Source organism: Lissotriton helveticus, chromosome 3_1 (genome assembly GCF_964261635.1).
Source record: "Lissotriton helveticus chromosome 3_1, aLisHel1.1, whole genome shotgun sequence".
Lineage (NCBI taxonomy): Eukaryota > Metazoa > Chordata > Amphibia > Caudata > Salamandridae > Lissotriton > Lissotriton helveticus.
This window is the reverse complement of record NC_136061.1, coordinates 1,812,276,480-1,812,300,552: the sequence shown is the minus strand read 5'-3', so window position 1 is coordinate 1,812,300,552 and position 24,073 is coordinate 1,812,276,480. Positions and strand designations below refer to the sequence as shown.

Here is a 24,073-nt window from a genome sequence, read left to right as displayed (position 1 = left end):
ATCCAGACGTAGACTGAGGGCCGCCAGTTCAACCTCCTGTGTCTTTTTTTAAATCGCGAACTTCCTCCAGAATCAAATTGAGCATGTCTTTGATGCTCATTTGGAAGGCCCCAGTTGTCTCTGCCCTTGTGTCAATACTGGCCTCCGAACTTAAATCAGTCTGCAAAGAGAACAAAACTGCTGGAGAGATTGTACCAGTGGGGGAACTTCTTAACTGAGCCTCTTCCGCCTCCTCCAGGTGATGGAGGGGTGTCTAGGCCCCAGCTCTCGAGTCCGGCCCATGATTCTTCAAAAGATCCGCTTGTTGAGCGCTATCTTTCTCCTTCCCTGGATTAAATAAATTGGCAACAGGAATACCAATCCGGATAATAGGGATAATAGGGATAATAGGGATAGTAGGGATAGTAGGGATAGTAGGGATAGTAGGGATAGTAGGGATAGTAGGGATAGTGGGGATAGTGGGGATAGTAGGGATAGTGGGGATAGTAGGGATAGTAGAGATTTCTTCATTGCCAACATTCAGGCTACTTGGAATCTGTAAACCAAGGGAGGCTGAGGTAGCTGGACTGCTTGTATTTAATAATGGACTTTGTGGCTCTTGAGATGCTTCTTGGAATACGAAATTCTCCGGTCTCAACACCTCTGCTCCGGTAATAGAGAGCCTCTGTGCAGTAGATTGAGGGGTGCAAGGGCCGAGAGGGCAGTGGAGGAGGCCTGTACTGTGGGTACAGTAGGCATCGTAGATTTATTCCGAAAGAGGGCAAACTGCTTAACCTCCTGAGGGACCTCTTTCTTCTGAGCCTCAGACACGGTCACCTTCCTGTGTACTATCCTGGGAGTGTAGGGGGATAGGAGTAGTTATTAGACACGATCTTGAACCCTCACTGGGGCTTTCTCCCGATAGTGCAAGCTGCTGAGTAATTAGGTTCCCATCTTCTAATTCCCCCTCTGAGCTTTCATCTGTAGAATCATGCAAGTGAGAGGGGGGGCGTTTTCTACCCCCACTAAGTGTGCTGCCTTCTTGGCCTCTCTGGCGTCTCATTTCTTTCGCCAACAAATGGAGGGCTTTGGCCTTAGCTAGGTGCGTACTCTTCTTCATCTTAGGGAGGTCAGACATGACGTTTAACAAGGGAAAATGCCCAGGAGGAATTTCTACTTTAAATTACTTTCTTAGTCGCCCCCTGACACTCCTCAGAATTCGTGCTACACAAGTTCGTCTTTCTCTTTTATCCCTTCCCCCTTTGCCCCCTCTTTCTTCTGATTTCCAGTTACTCTTGGGCTGCTGGAGTTCTCATCACCTCTGCGCAGGAGAGATCAAGGTTTTTACGGAGGCTCGTCGGTCTTAAAATCCGCTTGAAGGCTTTGTATCCTCTGTGCCTCCTACTGCTGCTTGCTGCCGCTGAACTGCTGAAATAACCTACCTCGCAGCATGTGAGCATGTAAACGTGAGGACGGCTCACCCGGCATACAGAGCATCGTAGACATTGCATATAACGGCAAGACGGAAAAGTAGAAGCTGCTGCCGCCGCTGCTTGCCATTGCTGAGGGGCGGAGTGAAGCGTCGCCTGGCTACTCGGAGGCGTGGCACTCCGTAGCCATGAGCCTCTTCCAGAAGTCTTGCAGCACACTTTTAATAATTATTGTAAGTTAAAAACGCATTCTATTAAGAGGAATCTAAACTAGTCAGTCAAAATATAAATTATATTTTGTGCATGGTTAAAGGCCTTTGACTAGCAAGCCTTATTTTCAGCACCAAATGTCTGCATGTCACGTTTGAAACACAAGGCAGATTGTCATTAGTAATGATTCATTTTCAGGATTCTTTCACGTTATAAAGCGGGCATATTTTTCTACCTGTCATTTTCTATATGAAAACCTTTCTGCCGCAGTTTTAAACTCCATATAATTTCGACTTGCAGACCATATTGGAGTTTAAGTTTAGAATAAGTTGTTTCCCTCATGCGTGTATTTAACCTTGTAAATAAGGCTCAACCGTTCTAGGTTAGTTAGGGCATTATTAGTTTCAGAGGTTCATGTTTGGGATGAAATATTACTCTAAAAGAAACATTGCTCATTTACCAATAAGGGTGTAAATCCACTTTTTATGTGAAAAAAGGGACCATTGTGTTACACACGACTATGTTTTACTGAGGTCCAGGCCCTCGAAGATCTTTACATTTTTTAAATCCCTCTTGGTGTGAAGGAACAATTAAGCAAATGTCGGTTTACAGGTTAACACTATACAAAGTCTCGCACTATCAGTTCTAGTTGAATGTATTTACATGAGCAAACTGGGTCTCAATCTGGTTCGCATTCATACTAATGGTTTTAATCTAATTTCTTTTAGTTTTTAATTTCAAGATTTGTAATTAACACTCCATTATGTGGACCGAATTAATTCTCACTTTCTCTGCATAAAGTTGGATGCCAGAAGAAACTGTTTTCTTTCAGAAAGGGATAACTGCAATTATGCCCATGCATAGATTTATTTTCATCTGAAACACAATGGTAAAAGAATGTTAAATAATTTAGTATGAATTGCTTTGACATCAAGGAACAAACATGTGAAAGTAAAGAAAATTCTCTTTGTTTCAGGCACAGGCAGTTACATTAACTGTAGCTCAAGCTTTCAAAGTAGCTTTTGAATTCTGGCAAGTTTCAAGAGAAGGTGAGTGACATTTGTTTTTGTTCTCTAATTAGAAAAACGTCATGACCGTTTATGGACCCGAAGATCTGATGGGGTCAAATATTGATGTTTTAGAGGAAAATCTAAATGTTTTCACCATGATAGGTGTTCCATACAAACTGTTTGGCCTTCCCTTATCTTTCTAGGTCCAGCATTCCAGGCCTCTTCTATAAACTTTAGTATATATTTTAGTATATACTTGTGTATGTACTTTGTGGGCTCTGGAGATCAGCCCTAGGACTTGTCTGCTTCCGCGTAGGGACTTTTTTCTGTTCAACTGCCTCTATTTAACTGTCTTGATAGAAAATGACCAGCAGAGGTCAGTAAAATACCCGAATCACTTTAGCATTCTCTAGATTCCAGTCCATAGAAATTGTCTTCCACGAGCACCCGTAGACAATATTTGTTTCAAATCTTGTCTTTTCGGGGATATGACCCCCGAAGGCCCCAATTTTATATTAAAAACGGAGCTTTGAACTATACCATTTATAGCTGAAAGCCAATATTTCCCTCCATGTGTTCCCATACCTGCTGTGTCAGTTTGGTGCCTATTTCCCTCCTTGTTACAGAACAGTAGATGTTTCAGCACCCTGGCTAATGTGGTGCATGGCTAAATACATATATGGTAATGGTCCCAAAGGCGAGACCGATTGTATTGCAAATGCTTGTTTTTTCTCTTGTATGGATGTAAAATGTACTGACTTATGGTAAAAACAGAGTTGCACCTTTGTGTTGAGTAATAGGCTTGCGAGTGTGGTTTGTGTTGAAATTGTGACTAATCTGTTACTTCAAAGTGTTTTTTGGATCATAACAATGCCTCAATCTCTCCTCCCAAACAAAAGGCCAGATCTTTGCTCTTTTTGTTTGGAGAGTTAAGGCCCTTAATGTTCAATGATAACCTCTTTAATCGTTTAGTAACAGTCATGATAATTCTTAGATGGCAGAGTGAAAGAATCAGCCCTTGAAATGTACCCTGTAGAGCTCTTTAACCCTTGAAAGGTACCTTGTGGAGCTCCTTGCCCCAATTGGACTAATAACCAATTTCAGAACTCAAAACAAACTGAGATGGCATGGTGTGCAAAATGATGGGCTGGGATCATGATGTAGCCTGAGTAATTACCAGTGACTGAGATTAATCCAAGCATTCCATCCATTACTATTTTGTGTACATTCTTAGTAACCCCGCAATAACCAGAATATATTCCCTCTTACTATTGAAGGCCTTAATGGGGTCGTTGTGAGATTTCAACTTAACCTTGCTTCATCTTGGGTGAGGGCATTCAGAGCCTTTAAGATTCTTTCCATCGTGCTTCTCTTATGACCTGCACCTTGACCTGAAAGCGGTGTAATTTTGCTAGAACGTCTTTGGTTTCCCTTCCTACTCCAATCTTTAGACCTACTCTGTGCATCCCGTTGAATAATCAGGATGTGGTCATAGTCTGCCATTGCAAAAGAGGCATTTCATAAAGGTTTCTAAATCTGGTCCTTCTGATCTTTCTCAGCCCTCCCCCTTTTATTCTCTCTGTTTGCACAATGTTCAAAGTCATCTTTATTTAATTCAAGTGCATCTGTAAGTGCATCTATATTAAAGGGGGCACTAATGTCTGTGCGGATTCCAAATTTTTAATTTTGTTTTCCGTATTGAGAATTCTAGCTCCCACAGTCAAACTCTTTAAATGTCACCAAAGTTACATAATTATTGAGAGAAAAACGAGGTTTCACAAAACCCTAAAACCTTTCCTTAGTGCTGTATGTGGACCATTGTCCCATCAGAAAACTATCAACACCATTGATCAAGTGTGAACACCGGGACTGGCCCATTATAGTAGTGAAAGCACTGATCAATGCTCCTCGTGTTCTTCTCCGTCAAGTGTGCCACAGGCACTTCAGTGCACTATTTGTCATGAAAGTGATGCAAATGTTCTTGTGAAATGAACATGCATACAGCTATGCCTCCCTTGCTTTGGCTGAGGCTTATTCCAAGTGTAGACTAGACTTCAAGTACATTCAACTCAGATTCTTAAGGCTGCTTGCTTAGCATATACGGATTGCAGCTGTGCAGGATCCAAAGTATTGTACTTAGTAACTTTCACCTCCGCTTTACTGACTTCTGACTTCAAAGGTCCTGTGAACCAGAGGGATATCCAAAATGGATGCAAGAATGGTTCTCAATTCACCAGGCAGGATGGGAGAGGTTGGGAAGGAAGCCCACCAGATAAGACGATTACGATTCAAATCTCATGAATCATCAAATATTTCATTGCGCTTATGCTAGCCTTTTTTTAATGTAAAATATTCTGTAATATGACATTAAAGCTGTCTGAAATTTGCCGTACTGGGCATTGCATATCCTGCATTCTCAGGCAGTGGATTTTTGCTAGTGCACATACCACTTGTTCGGGTTCTTCTCATTAAGGCTTTGGATACCTTTAAAACCGTTCCTCTGAAGGTACTTGATCCCTCTTCAAATGAAAGTCATTGTTTTTTTTCCCTTCTAAACTTCTTTAAAACGTTTCTTTTTAACGTACTTTGCACAGTAGCTCTCCCTGCACGTTTGGTTTCAAGACCACGATTTTAAGATAACAAGCCTACTTGCAATTTTTTTTCAGTTCTTCATTCATTTTTGTGGAATATTGGAAAATTGATGGAAAAGCTGGTCTTGTGTTTTAAAAAAATAAATAATCCAAAACGTGTATTCGTGGCATTAATGGCAGACTTGAGGGCCTTATCAACAAATAAGAATCACTCACTTACCCACAAACCGAGGTATTTTTAAACCTTACCACTGAGGTGATTATGTTTATAGAGTTGTTCTTGTGGACCATGCCAATCACCAGAGCCCACCACTAAATCTAATACTTCAGGATCTCTTTTTGCATATGAACTTTTATTGCCTCCTATGGACATGGAAGCATAATAGAATATGATAGATGAACCCTAAATAAGAATGATTATAGCTGCAAAACACTTCAGCCGGACTTTGGGGTCAGAATTGAAGATTAAGCTAATTTCGGGTATTTGGTTTTTAAAAATTACAATCTTTTTTCCGATCTTTGGTTGAACTGTGATATGATCACTTTTAGATAGATCTACAATAAATCAGGGTCTGGGACATTTGAATAAGAGCTGAAGTTACTGTTACCATAGTGATATAATGTCATGATGCTATATGAATCTAATGCATTTTGCTCTCGTACACCTGAAAATTGTTCTAAAAGTACAACATACTTATGTGGGGTGGTTCTCCGATTATTACATTAATTTGTATCTTTGAAAACCAGTGGACATCTGGCATTGGAGCTGTGCACCCAGTCTCCGTGCCACATTACTTCCTACCCAAATGATATTCTGGAAAACCAAGTTATTTTCTTGAATCTTACGTGTGTGTGTGTGTGTGTGTGGGGTGGAAACAATACGAATACCCAAAGAATGCTTTCATGGTACTTTGAATTTCCCCCGCTTACCACCCCTTCAAAATTGTGTTTGCACTCCTTCGCCCACTGCCGCAGTCTCCTGCCAAATGTACTTTCAGTGAGTTGAGCGGCAGCATGTTCTCATCCCGCACCTGTCCCTGCCCATCACCAGAATGCATCAGTGAAACCATTTTCCTTGGCTTCAGAAGCTTTATATTCAGTGTTTTTGTTGTTTGTTGTACAGAACTTATGTGCTATGAAGCTTTGTCTTTCAATTAGTGCGCTAGTGAGGTGTGTGTGTGTGTATGTGTGTGTGTGTATATATCTATATATATCTATATATATCTATATATATCTAGCGCCTGAGGCTACGGATTGGGATTAACCCATGGTTAGTAAACAGAGACCTCAAAACAAAAATGTTAGACCAGCAAGGTCTCTGTAGGTGTGCGCTAGGAATGAAAGGAGATCTACATATTTTGCTAGACTGTCTGACACTCATAGTGCAGAGAAAACTGTGGCTGCGTCCAGTATTTTTAAAATATGATATAAAAACAAGGTCGCAGGCAGCTAGCCTTCTAACCGAATTACCTTCAATGGATATCGTAATTGCCCTGGGGAAATTTATAAAGGGGATCTTGAAGGATCAGAGAACCCAGGAATAACGGTAGTACTGTAGGAAATTTTAGTAGAATGAAATCGCTTTTAGGGGTGAGATAGCTTATAGATTTTTTAAATGTAAATATAGGTTTTAAGAAATGGAAACAATTTCTCATTGGTATTTTTGTACTTTGAATAATGGTGGGTAGATGGTTTTTAACGGATTAACTTTTTAAAAAGGTTTTATGAATTTAATGTGTAAATTCCTTCCTGGACCATGTTCATCGCATTGTTTAAAGACTAAGGTCATAATAAACATATTTTTTGACTTGACTTTATATATATATATATATATATATATATATATATATATATATATATATATATATATATATATATATATTTTATTTTTTCCATACTGGGAGTTGTGTAGTATCACCTGAATGTATTTTCAGGTCTGTGACCACAGCAATGTTGGTGTATAGTGGTTTCATTTTTGTAATAGTAGACTGATTGTCTTGGTTTTGTTTAAAATATTTTTCGAAACTCAATAGTCTTTGTAACCTGTACACTACATAGGAGTGTGCTGAGAGGCATATAAGGATAGACAAAATGCACATCTCAACTGTGGTTTTATGTGCTATGCACTCCTTCATAGCCTCGGCTGCTGTTAGACATTATGGTTAGTTTTCAATCTAACTTGGATCTTGCATCAGTTTAAATATTACAGACTTCCTGTTGGTGACACCAGCTCACTTGGAAATTTCTGCAATCTCAATACTAGGCCAGTCCAATGTTGATCACCTTTGTTCAATATTATACCACTACTGTAGGAGATGCTAATAATCCTGGTCTTGGTGTAAAGTTTCAGACCTTCCAAGTTGTTCCTGTGAGTTTCTCGCTGACACCCTTTACATTGTTATGGTATGCCCTAGATTCATCTATCGTCGCCATAAATTCATCAGACCTCTCCTTTTGCCTATGAATTTCAATCAAGTGAGGCCTGCCTTTCTTCAAATGCTAAAATCGCCTACCATTTGCTTTTAGCAGACTCGTTTTTTTTTATTTTGTTAGCCGGGGTGATCAATGGGCGGTGAATGATCCTGTTTAAATAATTATGTTTTGTCCATTTATTTTTTTTAACCTTGTTTTAATGCTGTGATTTTATCAGATTGTTACAGAAGATATGTTGCCTCATTTTTCTTTCATTGACATCCTACTACAAATTAGAAATTTTGTGTTATGTATTTTATATGTATACTTTTGTGATTATTCGATTTCTCAAAAGTTTTTTTACCTAACTGTTAAAATTGAAGTATTAATATCCACCTTCCCTTTCAGAGTAGGCTTAACAAAAATCACAATGATTTTAACACTTTCTTTTAAAGGAAAAGATAAACGAGCTAAGTCTGGTTCGGATGGCGATGGTGCTAGCAGTTCTCAGTCCGATGGCTCTGCAAGTCTTACCAGTCTCAAGGGTGGTGAGTTTGAAAACCAGTTTTCTAATGTTTGAAATCTTCCTAAAGTGTTTCACATGGCTTTGTTTGTTGCAAAAGCTGAAGCTCCAGTTATGGCTGGTGCTGATTGTTTTTGAAAAACGTGGTCTTTGGGTGGCAGGAACAAAAGGTTCGAGGCATATAAGCTGTAGATCATATGCTTTAGCATAGATCGCCATCTAGTGTGGATTCTGGATGTTTGCACTTAGTTTATCTTCAAAGATGTATTCCAGTCATTAGGTAGAAGACTCCTTTCGGTGATAGTGCGCATGGGCACACACTCTACAGCTTTCACAACTAGCTCAAAGCTTTTGGAGATAGGCCATACCGCAAAAAAATAGAGCTCCTTGCAGAACACCTCCTAGGAGTGAACAACCAGATTGCAGATGTGCTCAGTCGTCAGTGACAGCAGATCCACGAATGGGAACTACATCCTCCAGTCCTTCTCCTGTTCTCCCAAATGTGGGGAAACCCAGAAATATATTGGTTTACCACACAATGCAAAATGCCCAAGCTTTGCATCCAGGTACCCACACCCATTGCCCAAAGGCCACCCCGCTCCCGCCTCCCAGCTGCTCCTCCCTCCCACTAAAGTTAAGGCTCTACCTGCTCGTTCAAGCGCTGTGACCGTCCTGACTTGCTCAGACGCGGTCGCTCCTCACGCTGCTCCCTGCTCACTAATTGGTATCGTAGCGCTTACTGCCAGACTGCTCATTGCCATTGAATTCAATTGCGCACTGCTTACTGCAATTAATTGTGCCTGATCATATCGATATCTTAGCGCTTTCTGCTAGACTGCTCTTCAATTATTATTCATCTGTGCATTGCTCGCTTTGCCTGCTTTATTTATTTGTGCCCGATTGTGCCGCTGCCACTGCCCATTTAATAGCGATAAATAAGGTTGTGCCCCAATCTCGTCCTGTTTCGCTTTTGGTTCTACTGCCATTTTGTTTGTTGTTGTGCCTCCCAGCCCGGCTCTCCACCCCGCTCCCGCCTCCCAGCTGCTCCTCCCTCGCCCCGCCCCCCCACTATCCACTTGTGTCAGAGCAACATACGTGCAGCGTTCACGCGCAGCCAAAGGTAAGCCAGTCTACGCCCGTCCGCGTCTGGACCGCGCCCAGCGCCAAACCCCCCTGGCCCCCGCATAACCCACCCCACCCGCATAACGTACTCCGCCGCCACCCTCTCAGCTCTAAACCCCGGCCGTCTCCCACACTGCTACCAAGCCGCCCCAGAACTCGCCCACGGACCCGTCACCTGCCACTCCTGCAAGTTCGACAGCATCAGGATCCACACCAAATCCACAAACTACAAACAGAACCCCGTAACTAACCACCTGAAATGTATCCTGCTCAATACCCGATCGGTTCACAAACACGCTACTGAACTTTGGAACCTACTAGTCACCACATTGCCGGACGTCGCCTTTCTTACAGAAACCTGGATGAACGCCTCATCAGCGCCCGACATCGCCATAGCCATCCCGGACGACTACAAAATCTTACGAAAGGATTGCCTCAACCAAACCGGTGGAGGCATCGCCATCGTCCATAAGAACACCATCCGCATCACGACCAGCTCTGACGACACCCTCGCAACTGCCGAACACCTTCACTTCCAGATTCACATCAACCCCAAGACCACACTCAGAGGTACCCTCATCTACACACCACCTGGCCCCCGCACACAATTCAGCGAAGACATCGCTGACTTCATCAGCCCACATGCCCTCCCCTCCGAGGACTACATTCTACTGGGAGACCTCAACTTCCACCTGGAAAAGAACGACAGCAACATCACCACCCTTCTGGACAACCTCGCCAATCTCGGACTCAAACAACTTGTAGACACCCCCACCCACTATGCCGGACACACGCTCGACCCAATCTTCTCCTCTAGCAAGCACATCTCCTTCGACCATGCCACAGGACTCCATTGGACGGACCACAGCTGCTTTCACTTCAACTACAAAAAGACCACGACCCACAACCACCCACAACCAATTCCCCGCAGAAACTGGAATAAAATTACCACCGATCAGCTCTTCACATCGCTGCACCAAATCATTGGACCCTAACCAAGCAGCCATCAACCTCACACAATGGATCACCCACAGCGCTGACGAATTAGCACCCTTGAAAAACCATCACATATTACAAGGTAGCAAAAAATCCCCCTGGTTCAATGACTACCTTAAGAAATCCAAAAAGATCTGTCGCGCCTCGAGAAAGCATGGCGAAAAAACCCAACCTCTGACAACTTGACCACCTTCAAGAACGCCACCCGCAAACACCACCAACTGATCAGAACCACCAAGAAATCAGCACTCAAGGATCGACTCGACGACAACGCCCACAAGCAAGGAATTATTCAACATCGTCGAGTTTACCAACCCCACTGCCGGCACCAACGACATCGCTCCCTCTCAAGACCTCTGCGACTCTTTAGCCTCGTTCTTCCACAACAAGATCGCTGACATAACAGCTTTGGCGACCAATCCACCCCACCCACCTCCGGACAAAAACCCCCCACCAACAACCTTTGCGCCTGGAACCCAATCACCACTGAAGACACCATCCGCCTGATGAACTCCATCCACTCAGGATCGCCAACCGACCCATGTCCCCACCACATTTTCAACAAGGCAGACTCCATTATCGCACCCCATCTCCGAGATGTCATCAACTGCTCCCTCAACTCCGCTACCTTCCCGGAAAGCTGGAAACATGCCGAACTCAGCGCCCTCCTGAAGAAACCCACAGCTGACCCAACTGAACTTAAGAACTATCGCCCCATTTCGCTCCTCCCTTTCCCTGCCAAAGTCATTGAGAAAACCGTCAACAGTCAGCTCGCCACCTTCCTCGAATCCAATGGCTCCCTCGACCCATCACAGTCCGGCTTCTGAGCCAAACACAGCACCGAGACCGCCCTCATCGCAGCAACAGACGACATTCAAACTCTTCTGGACAACGGAGAAACAGTTGCCCTCATCCTACTCGACCTCTCCGCAGCCTTCGACACAGTCTGTCACAGCACCCTTATACAATGCCTCAGCAGCGTCGGAATACAAGGAAAAGCATTGGACTGGATCATCTCGTTCCTCGCCGGAAGAACCCAGAGAGTCCACCCCCCCCCCTTCAAATCGGAAGCCACTGAAGTCATCTGCGGCGTTCCACAAGGTTCATCACTCAGTCCCACCCTCCAACGTATACATGAGTCCCATTGCATCCATCGCGCGCCAACACAACCTCAACATTTCCTACGCAGACGACACCCAGTTGATCCTCTCCCTCACCAAAGACCCAAACTCTGCCAAAACCAACCTACACGACGGGATGAAAGAAGTAGCCGAGTGGATGAAGAACAGCCGTTTAAAACTGAACTCTGACAAAACGGAAGTCCTCATCTTAGGATCATCCCCCTCCGCCTGGGAAGACTCTTGGTGGCCACCGGCCCTGGGAAACGCACCCAAACCAACAGACCACGCACGCAACCTGGGCTTCATCCTGGACTCCTCCCTCTCGATGACCAAACAAGTCAACGCCGTCTCACCATCATGCTTCAACATCCTACGTATGCTCAAAAAAATCTTTCGTTGGATCCCCACTGAAACAAGAAAGACGGTCACCCATGCACTAGTCACAAGCCGGCTGGACTATGGAGACACCCTGTACGCCGGAACCACAGCCAAACTACAGAAAAAACTCCAACGTATCCAGAACGCCTCTGCCAGACTCATACTAGACATCCCCCGCCAAACTCACATTTCCGGTCACCTGAAAAACCTCCACTGGCTCCCCGTCAACAAGAGAATAACGATGCGTCTCCTCACCCACGCACACAAAGCACTTTACGACCTAGGACCAGAGTACCTCAACACGCGCCTGACCTTTTACACCCCCACCGCCAACTACGATCGTCCAATCAAGCCCTCGCCATGATCCCACGCATCCAAAGATCCACCATGGGGGGGGGGGGGGAGATCCTTCTGCTACTTAGTGGCCAAAACCTGGAATTCTCTCCCGTCCCACCTCCGCCTTACACAGAACCACCTCCTTCAGAAAACCACTAAAAACCTGGATATTCGATAAGTAACGTACCCCCCTCCCTCAAGCGCCTTGAGACCCTCTGGGTGAGTAGTGCGCTATACAAATTTCGAACTTGAACTTGCTATGGATGAATTAGTCAGGAAGATTTGCTTATGCTTTTCCACCTCTCCCACTAATTCAATTAGTGGTTCGGAAACTCTAACAGAACTCCTTGACACTGATCCTAGTTGCTCCCACGTGGGCCCGACAACCCTGGTTCACAACCCTGTGGGAAAAATCTGTAGTTCCTCGCCAAAAAGACACCTTTCCCCAGGTTTCTCACTCAGAACCATGGAGGGATAAGATATCCAGATCCAATCATCTCAACCTTGTGATCTGGCACCTGAAATCATAGTTTGGCTACCTCAATCTTCCGCCAGACTGCATGAATGTCATCAAAGAGACTAGACTCACTACCACAAGAGCATGCTATGCATCAAAGTGGAAACTGTTTGTAGTTTATTGTAACAACAATCGGATCAATCCACTAGATGCTTCTATACAAAACATTTGTTATCTGTTACACCTACAGCATTCTAATCTAGTGTATAAATCTATAAGATATTATCTTACTGCCATAGCTGCATACCTGCGAAACAGACAGCACTTGTCTCTGTTTAGAGTGCCTGCTATTAAAGCTTTTTTGGAAGGACTTGCAAGAATCATTCATCCTAGACTTCCACTTTCTCCAGTGTGGAACCTAAACACAGTTCTTGCAAGACTCATGGGTCATTGAGCCATTGCACAAATGTGAACTGCAATTTCACACATGGAAGGTGGCCTTCCTTCTCTCCATCACATCTCAAGGCAAGTGGGTGAGCTTCAGGCACAACTATACACAAACCATTTTTGTAAATACACCAAAATAAAGTGGTTCTTCAGACTAATCCCAAAGTTGTATCTGCCTTTCACATCAACCAGTCTGAGTTGCCTGTATTCTTCACTCAACCAGATTCAGTGGCAGAGCGTGCTTGTCACACATTAGATGTCAAAAGAGCATTACTGTACTACATAGAAAGGACAAAACCCTTTAGGAAAACCAAACCACTTTTTGTTGCTTTTGCACCACCACATAAAGGCAATTCCTTAAAAGCGGGTATTGCACGGTAGATAGGTGTATTCAAATATGTTCCATTAAAGCGAAGCGCACATTAACAATTCCCTCGGCCGCCCCCCACCCCCCACCAAGAGCACACTACAAGCAAACTAGGAGCTTCTATGGCATTCCTAAGGAATATACCCTTGGATGACATCTGTAGGGCTGCAACATGGTCTACTCTACACACATTCACAAAACACTATTGTGTAGATGTTAGCAAGACAACAAGCTAGTGTGGGCCAGGCAGTTTTAAGAACACTATTTCAAACCACTGCAACAGCTACAGGTTAGCCTCCGCTTTGGGAGATAACTGCTCTATAGTCTTACCCAGTATGCATCTGTTCTTGGCATATAGAGCTGTGGAATCATATGCGCCCACCCGCCTCCCCGGGTACCTTTACCTGTTGCAGTACCATCTTACTTAGATACATTATAAATGGACATCTCTTTTACTACTCTTGCTAACGCAATCACCCTTTACAGCAAAACAATCTAGGGATGGAGTCTATGCCAATGTGCACTGTCACCAAAAGGAGTCCCCTACCTCGTGACTGGAAAGACTTCTTCGAAGAAAAACAAAGTGCAAACATCTGGACCCAACACCAGACGGCAATCTATGCTAAAGCATATGATTGTACAGCTCTATATGCCAAGAACAGATGCATACTGGTTAAGTAGCATTTTCCTTGCTCTTCATGCCCACCACACTGGAGAGAAGGTTAAACTGGAGATGGCAGGAAAAGGAGTTTTAAAGGTCAATGTTGTCACATGGCTAATGAAGGCATTTTGATCAATTTGAGGGCCGAGTGTTTAGGGGAAAGAATATTGGGTCGAGCAACTGTAAACGGAGTTTCACAAGGGAACTAAATATCCAACTTTGTCAATTACAAACAAAATTTAGTGCTGGGACATGGTAAAGTATTTGTAACGGTGGTCAACTGACTATTTGTAGACCCAGGATGGTCACCACCCAACACGATGATGGTGTAAGAGTCGAATGGAAAACAGTGCCATTTATCAGTCCCTTTACTAGGCTTGGGTGACACAGATACGTTTTTTTTAGGCATTTATTAAAGGGAATTCTGTATTGATACATGATGTGAAAGTTAGATTAATGTAAACTTTTGTTTTTACAGATTTGCCACAGACTAGTGGATCACTCCTAAAGACTTACCAAATTTTAGAAAAACATGAGGCTTGTGGATGCGTCTGTGTGCTTTTCCCTTTGATATGTAACTGCTGGAAACTAGAAAATTGAGAACTCTGGCCGGTGTTCCAAAAGTGCTATCACTTACCTTTCTTACAGACGTCTATTATCCTTATCAGAAATGGTTTCACTTAAACCTACATTAGGCAATGTATTAATGTATGCTATTTTCAATGAGTGATATTGCTTTTTCACTGTGGGACTACTGGTGTGTGCTTGAAGACCTTGGGGGCAATAAAGCTTTGCCTTACTCTGATTGTGAACATGGTGCAGAACTAGTGCATTACTCCGTAGTGTGCTTGGCTAATTTCTGTTAATGAATGTATGTGAAATTGCACAACTCATCTTTAAGATCCTTTGTACTGCAGCTGCCTCTTGGCATGGTTTGTTTGGAGTATACATTTCTCTAGCTTTTAGGAACCGGCGTTGTCTAGTTCTAATGTACTATACATGTAGTAGTGGTATTGTACTATGTCATGTAGATTATTTGTATAGTCTTACACAGCTATATATGCCCTGAAGAGGCATGTTGTGTGAAAAATATATTACTCTAATCAGTGAGTGTTCGCTAATGAAGCCCTTTGTCAAACCAGATGTCTTGTATTGGTCTATGAATACAATCCAGAGTGAAGCACGAAATATGTACAGTGCTGAAGTTTAGTGTTTGATTCAAAAAAAATATTTCTTCCCTCCTTTTTTTTTTTTTTTAACTGTCTGCTTGTGCATGGACCATACAGATTAAGGTTTGGTTTGAAGACTTTTGATATTTTACCTTCCTGTTATCTGACTTTTGTAGTATATCATCGGGAGGGGGGAGTCTATTATTGTAGAGCACTAACTCCGCTTAATTGACAAGGTTGACTTTACATGCTTTGGAAAATGGACTTAAGTGGGTTGCGCTATAAAGGTTTTTGCCATTTTTCAATTTTTTTTCCAAGACCGCGGAGGTCACCACAAAACTCAAGTGGGTTTGCCACTCAGACATTGTCGAAGTGCGCATATCTGTTTGGCAAGCCTAAAACAGCCGGCCAAACAGACATGCACACTTTAGTGCACATAGCGCTTCTCCTTCCTGCCATGGCCCTGCACTGCTCATGTCTCCCTGGCTCAGTCAGCGGAATTAAAAAAAATGAACTTTTTTTTGCTGAATATTTGAGGCGACGCTCCTCCGCTATCACAGCAGCTCGCCCCTGTTACAGAATAATTTCCTCTACAATTTAATACCGTCAACACTCTTACTTAATAAGAATTCACCCCCCCTACAATTTACCTAGGCGAGGAGCCTGGAATTAATAAAATAACATAAAATTCTTCTTGCACAATTTTTATTGTATGTTTAGCTGCAGATTCAGCTGTGTTTCTGATCTTGTGACTTCCAGACCCAATACATGTCTTTTTATTTTTATTTTTATTTATTTTTTTTTTTTTTTGACCGACTGCAGTCACAGGAATAATTGAATGGTCTATGGCTGAATCATGTGTAGAAATATACATCAATCTGTTAAATTGGGAGCGTTTGGAATACATGCAGCACTAACCTGAATTTCCTTAGTCTAAACTACTAAATTAGCCAGATTGTTTATTAAGTGCAACCAAACTGTTTCCACAAACCTAAACCAGACCACCCCCTCTGTCCTTCCTCTCAGGTAGCAGCATCAATAGGAAGTAGCTTAAAAGGAATTTTGGTTCTTAACCCCTTCCATGCTTATGACTAGCTCAGCTCGTCATGAGGCACAGTGGAGCTGTGCTCATGACTAGCTGAGCTCGTCATAACTGCCGCGGCCGGCCCACGCGTGGCTAACTCCCCGCACGTGCGGGGGTTCTATTGTAGTGGGCGGAGTCATGATCACAGCTCCACTGTGCAGCATGACTAGCTTGGCTCGTCACCAGCAACGCGCTGCCGCGCGCAGCCCCCTTACCACCCCAAAAGCACCCCTCCGGCACCTGAATTAGCCCCGCGTGGAAGGGGTTAAGCTGGCATCCGTGGTGCTTGGTGACTAAGGTGAAAGATCAGGGAAAATGATTTCTCGATGAGCTCTTGAAGGCAATAAATGCTAACATGATCTCTCATGCAAGTCCTCAGTTCTGTGTTCATTTGCTTAATCGGTTGTTAGTCTGCCAGCTTTGATTTTGGATGACATTCACTGATGGGGGAAATAATCTTGAATTCCTGTTTATTGAAACCTGACGCAATGGTGTTTTCCAGATCTGGACTTGTTCCTGAGTTTCAAAAGTTCAAGTTTTGCAGTTGAAAGCTTAGGATGGTAAATATTGCTCAAATTTCTTTATTCAGGATGAACTCCAGGTTTTTGCACTCTGGAAACCCAACTATCTTTAGGGTCGGCTGTTGGGACATTAGAATCAGGGGAGAGAAATCTCTAGAAATAAAGACATAAAAGATAAAGGGGTCTCAAGAAAATTAGGAAATAAAATAGTAATTCTAAAGCAATAAAGGAAATATCTCTACTTGCAAAGTTGAAGCTTGCCCTTTTAGACCGGTATAGACCAGTATGTTGAGGTAACACTCATGAACCACTAGGAAATCCGCAAAGTAGAATTTCAATAATATTACCTCTGCAAAAGGCATCCGTCTATGAAAATGGAAATCCTTTACAACGTAATTTTACCCATGCGGTGCCTTTACCATGCTAATCTTTATAACGCATATGCCTTTACCAAGCATGTCAAATATAGTTAAGGTGTGTGTATCTATCTACCTTGGGTGTAATGTTTAGAAACATAACATGTTAAACTCTATAAAGTACTGTAATTCACTAGTTAGTTATTTCATTTAACTATAATTTTCGCCATGCCATGAACATTGATATTATTGATGTCACAAGTGATGTAATATGCAGGGTAATTAGCAGTGCATGGTGAGGTCGTGAGTTAGTTACCTTAGGGTATCAATTGTAGTAACTTGAGAACTGGTGAATTTTAGTGGTTTTTAGAGTTTAAAACTTCGTTACTGAACATTTCATCCAACTATAACAACTTTAACCTTTGTGGGTTATTTTCTTTTTACAGTGAATAACATTTTTTTTAGCAAAGTAATATTTAACATACGTTAATCCACCCCGCCCACTGACCAACCCCCCTGCAGGCAGCCTACCTTACCCTGTGCATGGCTTTTGGTTGTGCATGGGAGGGGATTGGGAACCGGGCCATGCCCAGAGTACAATCCCCCACTTGGCAGCCAACCCTATGCTGAAAACTGTCTTTGGCCGTTAGCACTAGGTGGTGGCCATAAATCCTAGCCTGCAGCATCGCCCTGTGGCCAACCCCACTGAAGGCAGTTGATCTTGCATGGCCTTTGGCTGTATGCAGCTGGGAGTTGGCCACTGGGTCTGATCCTGCGGATCCCAGGGCCTTTTTATTTACTCTATGATGCGGGGGGCTGAGTGTCTCCCCTAACCTATTGTGTCCCTGGGGACCCATTACCTTGGGTATCTATTTGAAAGGGAAGGGGGGGCCACATGCTCCCCCCCGACTACTTAGGCTTGGTGACCCCCTCCTCCAGGGATATATTATCTTTTTATTAAAGGGGGTTCTATGTGGCCTTCTCACCGTGCTTTATTAGGCCCTAGGGATCCCATTTCCCCCCCCCCCGGGCCACTAATTAAAATTAAAGGGGAGGGAGCATGCAGCCCCACCCTCTCCAGGCCGATATTGCATCCGTGGACCCCAATCCTCTGGTCCGGCCAACTTTTAAGGGGGAGTGGCACGTGGTACCCCCTTCCCGGGCCCCTTTTAGCCCCAGAGACCCAATCTCAATCCCAGGCCTGGCAACATATGCAAAGGGTAGGGGTATAATTTCGCCCAGGCCAATTTTGGTCCTGGGAACCCAATCTACCAGGGCCTGGCCAACAATGGATGGGTGCCCACCCACCACACTATTGTTGGGGGCTATGGGGAGGGGGAGCCCCAAGGCCCCTTTCAGCTCCCCGCATCCAGCGGGAGCCAGAAATTGCCCTGCCTACAGGTTAGCCGCTAATGCTGCTCCCTTAAGCGTGGGAGTGATATTTAGATTGTTTTCCCCACCTGCAGTGATGCGGGCAGGAAAACTAATCTATGAAGTCCGCTCCCAGCATGCAGGAGCATTTTACAAGTTCCCTCCCGCTAGGGGTTGACTTAATGTTTGCTCCCACCTGGAGGGAGACTTTTAATTGCTTCTGCCAACCGAGAACAAACGGGTTTCCTGCCAGTGCAGGTAGGAAAACCCCCAAGTCCGGGTGTGGGCACCCTAGGACATACCCTGTAAGCCAACCCTGGGGGGGGGGGGATAAAGTCCCCAGGCCCATTAATTCAAACGCCCTCCCGTTTGCACATAGGGCCAGGCCCTGGGGAACAGGTTCCCTGGGGCAGGAATCTGCCCGGGGAGGGGTGTGGTATGCCACCTCCCCTCCCCCCAAACCCCTTTACAACATGGGTTCGCCCTTGGCCTGGGTTCACGTGCTCCCCACCTCAGAAAATATAAATGTTTTGCCTTCCCATCCTACAGGGACCAGGCCCACATGGGGGGCTAAAAAAAACTAGCACGATCTTCCCTACCTCTTGCAACCAGGCCTAGAGGGTCACTGTATTCTTTCGCTGCCCCTTGTGTTTGTCCCAAGTCCTTATTATAAAAAAAACCAACAAAAAAAAATCCTAAAATGGCAGCCTAGCAGATATCTGTTTGAGATCGGTCTGAATCCGCGGAGCATCTGAGGCCATAGATGTACAACATTTTTTAGCATAAGTTTTCAAACTGCTGAATGAATTTACACCAAAACAGAAAGCACTCTTTCTCGACCTAGATTTGTATTTGTATTTGTATTTGTATTTGTAGGGGTATTTGTAAAGCGCGGCGGTCGCTCCGGAAGGAGCATCATGGCGCTAAGAATCATTGATTACCGGTCTGAGGGCGGAGAGGAAATTAGATGGCTGCTTTAGCGAGATCATCGGGGAGGCTGAAGATCCACGTCTTAAGAACCTTTCTGAATGGTTTTTCTTGCGTTAATTGCCTTAGGTGTTTGGGCAGATTGTTCCATGCTTTGGTGGCCAAGTAGCTTAAGGTTTTGGCTCCCTTCCTCTTCAGATTATACTTAGCAGGCAGGATGAGGTTGTCCTGGGACGAACGGAGAGATCGCCTGGGGGTATAGTGGGGAAAACGTTTGTGGAGATATTTTGGACCGGATTTATTAAAAGCTCTGAAGGCGATGATTAGAATTTTGAATAAAATTCTCTTGTGAAGAGGTAGCCAGTGTAGGGATCGAAGGGCTGCGGAGATGGAGGCTCTGCGGGGCAGTTTGAGTACGAGTCGAGCAGCTGTGTTAAGCACGCTCTGGAGTTTCGCAAAAGTGCTCTTTTTTGCTCCTGCCAGTAAGCCGTTGCAGTAGTCTAGTCGTGAAATTATGAGGGCTACTGCTACACTCTTTCTGGCGTCGAGAGGGAGGAAGTTGAAGAACTTTTTTAAGGATCTTATTGTCCCGAAACATTTGCCGGCTACCGTCTTAGCATGTTGGTCAAAGGAGAGATCTGAGTCGAAAATGACGCCTAGATTCCTGGCCGTAGTTACAGTTTGGGGGGGGGCGATTGAGTCGTCTGGCCACCAGAGGGCTGGGCTGAAAGAGGTGTTCTTTCCAATTGGGATAATCTCCGTTTTATTAGAATTACATTTTAAATGATTTATGTTCATCCAATGGAAGACCTCCGTTAGGCAGTTCTTGAGGTTGAGTTCGGCGCTGGTGGAGCTACCATCTAGGGGCACGATGAGCTGGGTGTCATCGGCGTAGGAGGTAACAGGTATTCCAAAGGATTCGATCAGGGATAGGAGAGGAATGAGATAGATGTTGAAAAGGAGGGGACTTAGGATAGAACCCTGTGGGACGCCTGAGGAAATCGTTTTTTCTTTTGAATGGAAAGGGCCCAGAGCGACAGTCTGTGATCGGTCTGTAAGGAATGATTTTAACCAGGATAGAGCGTAGTCTGAAATCCCTATGTTCATCAGTCTACTGATGAGGATGGAATGGGAAATGGTGTCAAACGCCGCGGTCAGGTCAAGAAGGATGAGAATTGAATTTTTACGCTGATCTTGAAGCAGTTTGATCGTGTCTGATAGTTCTATCAGCGCTGTTTCCGTCGAATGTTTGGGACGGAAACCCGACTGCTGCGGGTGGAGTATGTTATTTGTTTCCAAGTGTTGTCTAAGTTCTTTATAGACCAATTGTTCGGTTATTTTGCCGAGGGCAGGGAGTAGTGAGATCGGGCGCAGATTGGTCAAGTCAGATGGTGATTTATTGGCCTTTTTCATGAGAGGCTTGACAATTCCTTTCTTCCACCGGGGGGGGACTATTCCTGTGTCAAGCGACGAATTGACTATTTTGTTAATTATTGGGTTGATCACGTCGATGGTTTGGTGTAGAATTCTGGGGGGACAGGGGTCGGAGGGGGAGCCTGATTTGCAGGCCAGGATGGCTTCTCTAGTTTGTGCTAGAGTTACAGGGGAGAACCTGCTCAAGCTTCCGGAAAAGGAGTCCGAGGGAGGGGGGAGTGAGGAGGAACAAAAAGGGGGGAAATTGCTTTGGATGGAAACAATTTTTTCTTCAAAATAGTCGGAGATTTTATCGCAGAGGTCCTGTGATGGGGGTATTTCAGGTTGCAGTGCTTTGGGCTGGGTGAATGACTTCACAATAGAAAACAAGGTCTTTTGTTTTTGATGGGATTCTTTAATGGCGTTCACATAATAGGACTTCTTGGCAGATTTGATACTCGAAAGATAGGCTTTTCTTGTTTGAGTATATAGGAGACGATCGTCAATGTCATAGGACTTACGCCACTTACGCTCTGCTTTCCTACATAGTAGGTGAGAGGTGGCCAGGTCGGGGGTAAACCAGGGGGCATTGATTTTGGATTTTTTATGAGAGTTGCCTTGACGTTTGGGGGGATTTCTGGTTTTCATTTCGTGTGTGAGCCAATTGTAAAAGAGGTCGGCGTCGATTTCTATATTTCCGGACAGGGTCGGGGTGTGGGATTGATCCATAGGTTTGAGAGTCAGGCTTTCTTGGACTTTTTTCCAATTGGTAGGGTTGGAGGGGCGAGAGTTGGTGTTATTGCGAGAGGGGGAACATACGCTATGGATGTGGAACAAAATCAAGCTGTGGTCAGTCCAGACTTGGGGAAGCGGGGGTAGGGTGATGAGGGAAGAGAGATTGGTGCATACAGCATCGAGGGTGTGCCCATGCAGGTGGGTAGGATGGGAGACTAGTTGTTTGAGATTGAACATTTCGAGTGTTTGGAGGAAATTGATAGCTTGGGGATCCGATTTGGAGTCGAGATGTAGGTTGAAATCCCCGAGTAGGGTGAAGTGGGGGTATCGGAGAAGAAAGTGGCCCAGGGAGTCGCACAGTGAATCAAGAAAATCAGTGGCATTACCGGGCGGGCGGTAAATGAGGCCGCCAGAGAAGGAGGTTTGCTCGTTCAATTTGATTGAGAAACCTAGGCCTTCCGTGTTTTTTAGGGGCTCGAGGTTGAAGGAGTGGCATGGGAAGGTGTTCCTAATTATTATGGCGACACCTCCTCCTCTGCCTTTGGGTCTGTCCTGCCTAAAGAATGAGTAGCCATGAGGTAGGGAGGCAGCAATATCAGGATTGCTATCTTCTGTTAACCAAGTTTCGGTTATCATTAGGCAGTCTAGGTCCGAATCGCAGATGAGGTCGTGAATGTCATGATTATGTTTGCACATAGAGCGTGCGTTAATCAGACCTCCTTTAAAGAGCGTTGGGGTGGTCTTGGGATGCAATAGGGGGGTGGGTATAGAGGCTGGAGGATTTGTGGGCGTCCAGTTGCAACTTTTACAGCTGATAGTGTCCGCAGGCTTTGTTAGATCGAGTATACAGGGGCAATGTTTGCCACCCTGTAGTCGATAGAGGTCTTCAGGGAGGTACTTAATGATGGTTGGGGTTTGCGCAGAGTTTCGTGCGCTAGGCGCGGTCTTGGCGCGGACGGGCGCAGACGGGCTTGCCTTAGGCGCGCAAACGGCGCTCCCGCTGCGCTCGTCCGCTGCGCTTGCGTGGGACACACATTTGTGGAGAAAGAGGGTGGGCGTGGCCTCGCGTTTCCCAGCGATGGCGTCCGTGTGCCGATTCCCTTCCCAACAGCGCTAAAATCCGCTGAATGTGGGTGTCTGCTTGGCAGGGGAAATAGTTGGAGTGGCAGGGGGTAAGTGCACAAGTTTAAAACATACAAGTTATTCACAGTGTTAAATTTTAAAAAAAGCGAGCGTGAGGACACCTCCGGCTTTCCGCCTCAGAGGTCAATCAATTCTATGGCCGGCGCTTTTTCTCAGCGTTTACATAGAGTGGGCGGTGGGCGTGGCCTATCGTGTGGGCGTGGCCTCGCGTTTCCCAGCGATGGCGTCCGTGTGCCGATTCCCTTCCCAACAGCGCTAAAATCCGCTGAATGTGGGTGTCTGCTTGGCAGGGGAGATAGTTGGAGTGGCTGGGGGTAAGTGCACAAGTTTAAAACATACAAGTTATTCACAGTGTTAAATTTTAAAAAAAGCGAGCGTGAGGACACCTCCGGCTTTCCGCCTCAGAGGTCAATCAATTCTATGGCCGGCGCTTTTTCTCAGCGTTTACATAGAGTGGGCGGTGGGCGTGGCCTATCGTGTGGGCGTGGCCTCGCGTTTCCCAGCGATGGTGTCCGTGTGCCGATTCCCTTCCCAACAGCGCTAAAATCCGCTGAATGTGGGTGTCTGCTTGGCAGGGGAAATAGTTGGAGTGGCTGGGGGTAAGTGCACAAGTTTAAAACATACAAGTTATTCACAGTGTTAAATTTTAAAAAAAGCGAGCGTGAGGACACCTCCGGCTTTCCGCCTCAGAGGTCAATCAATTCTATGGCCGGCGCTTTTTCTCAGCGTTTACATAGAGTGGGCGGTGGGCGTGGCCTATCGTGTGGGCGTGGCCTCGCGTTTCCCAGCGATGGCGTCCGTGTGCCGATTCCCTTCCCAACAGCGCTAAAATCCGCTGAATGTGGGTGTCTGCTTGGCAGGGGAAATAGTTGGAGTGGCTGGGGGTAAGTGCACAAGTTTAAAACATACAAGTTATTCACAGTGTTAAATTTTAAAAAAAGCGAGCGTGAGGACACCTCCGGCTATCCGCCTCAGAGGTCAATCAATTCTGCTAGCTCAGATCTAGCTTTCTGACAGGTTTGGTGTTAATGTGTTCAGTGGTTTAGGCTGTAGCTGTGTCTAAAGTTCCTATGGGGAAAGCTTGTTTTAGGCCCCCTTTCATCTCTGCCCTGCTTTAAAAGCCGACTGGACAATTGCAACGCCCTCTACTTAGGAATCAACTCGCACCGCATACAGAGACTTCAGAACGTTGCAGCCAGACTCCTCCTCAGCCTTCCCCGACAAACCCACATCACACCCAATCTCCAGCAACTCCACTGGCTCCCGGTACAGAAGAGATGCCAATTTAAGCAGCTGACCCATGCACACAAGGCT

At 45.0% G+C, this 24,073-nt stretch overlaps 1 protein-coding gene across 1 annotated transcript in view; it reads left to right on the top strand.

Moving 5' to 3' along the window:
• The window catches only part of LDLRAP1 (low density lipoprotein receptor adaptor protein 1), a 255,666-nt gene that overhangs the window by 141,512 nt on the left and 90,081 nt on the right, over positions 1 to 24,073 (top strand). The window contains exons 5-6 of the mRNA XM_078682712.1: positions 2,596 to 2,668; positions 8,088 to 8,180. Coding sequence (XP_078538838.1) covers positions 2,596 to 2,668; positions 8,088 to 8,180 — 166 coding nt within the window. The remainder of the gene's footprint in view (positions 1 to 2,595; positions 2,669 to 8,087; positions 8,181 to 24,073) is intronic.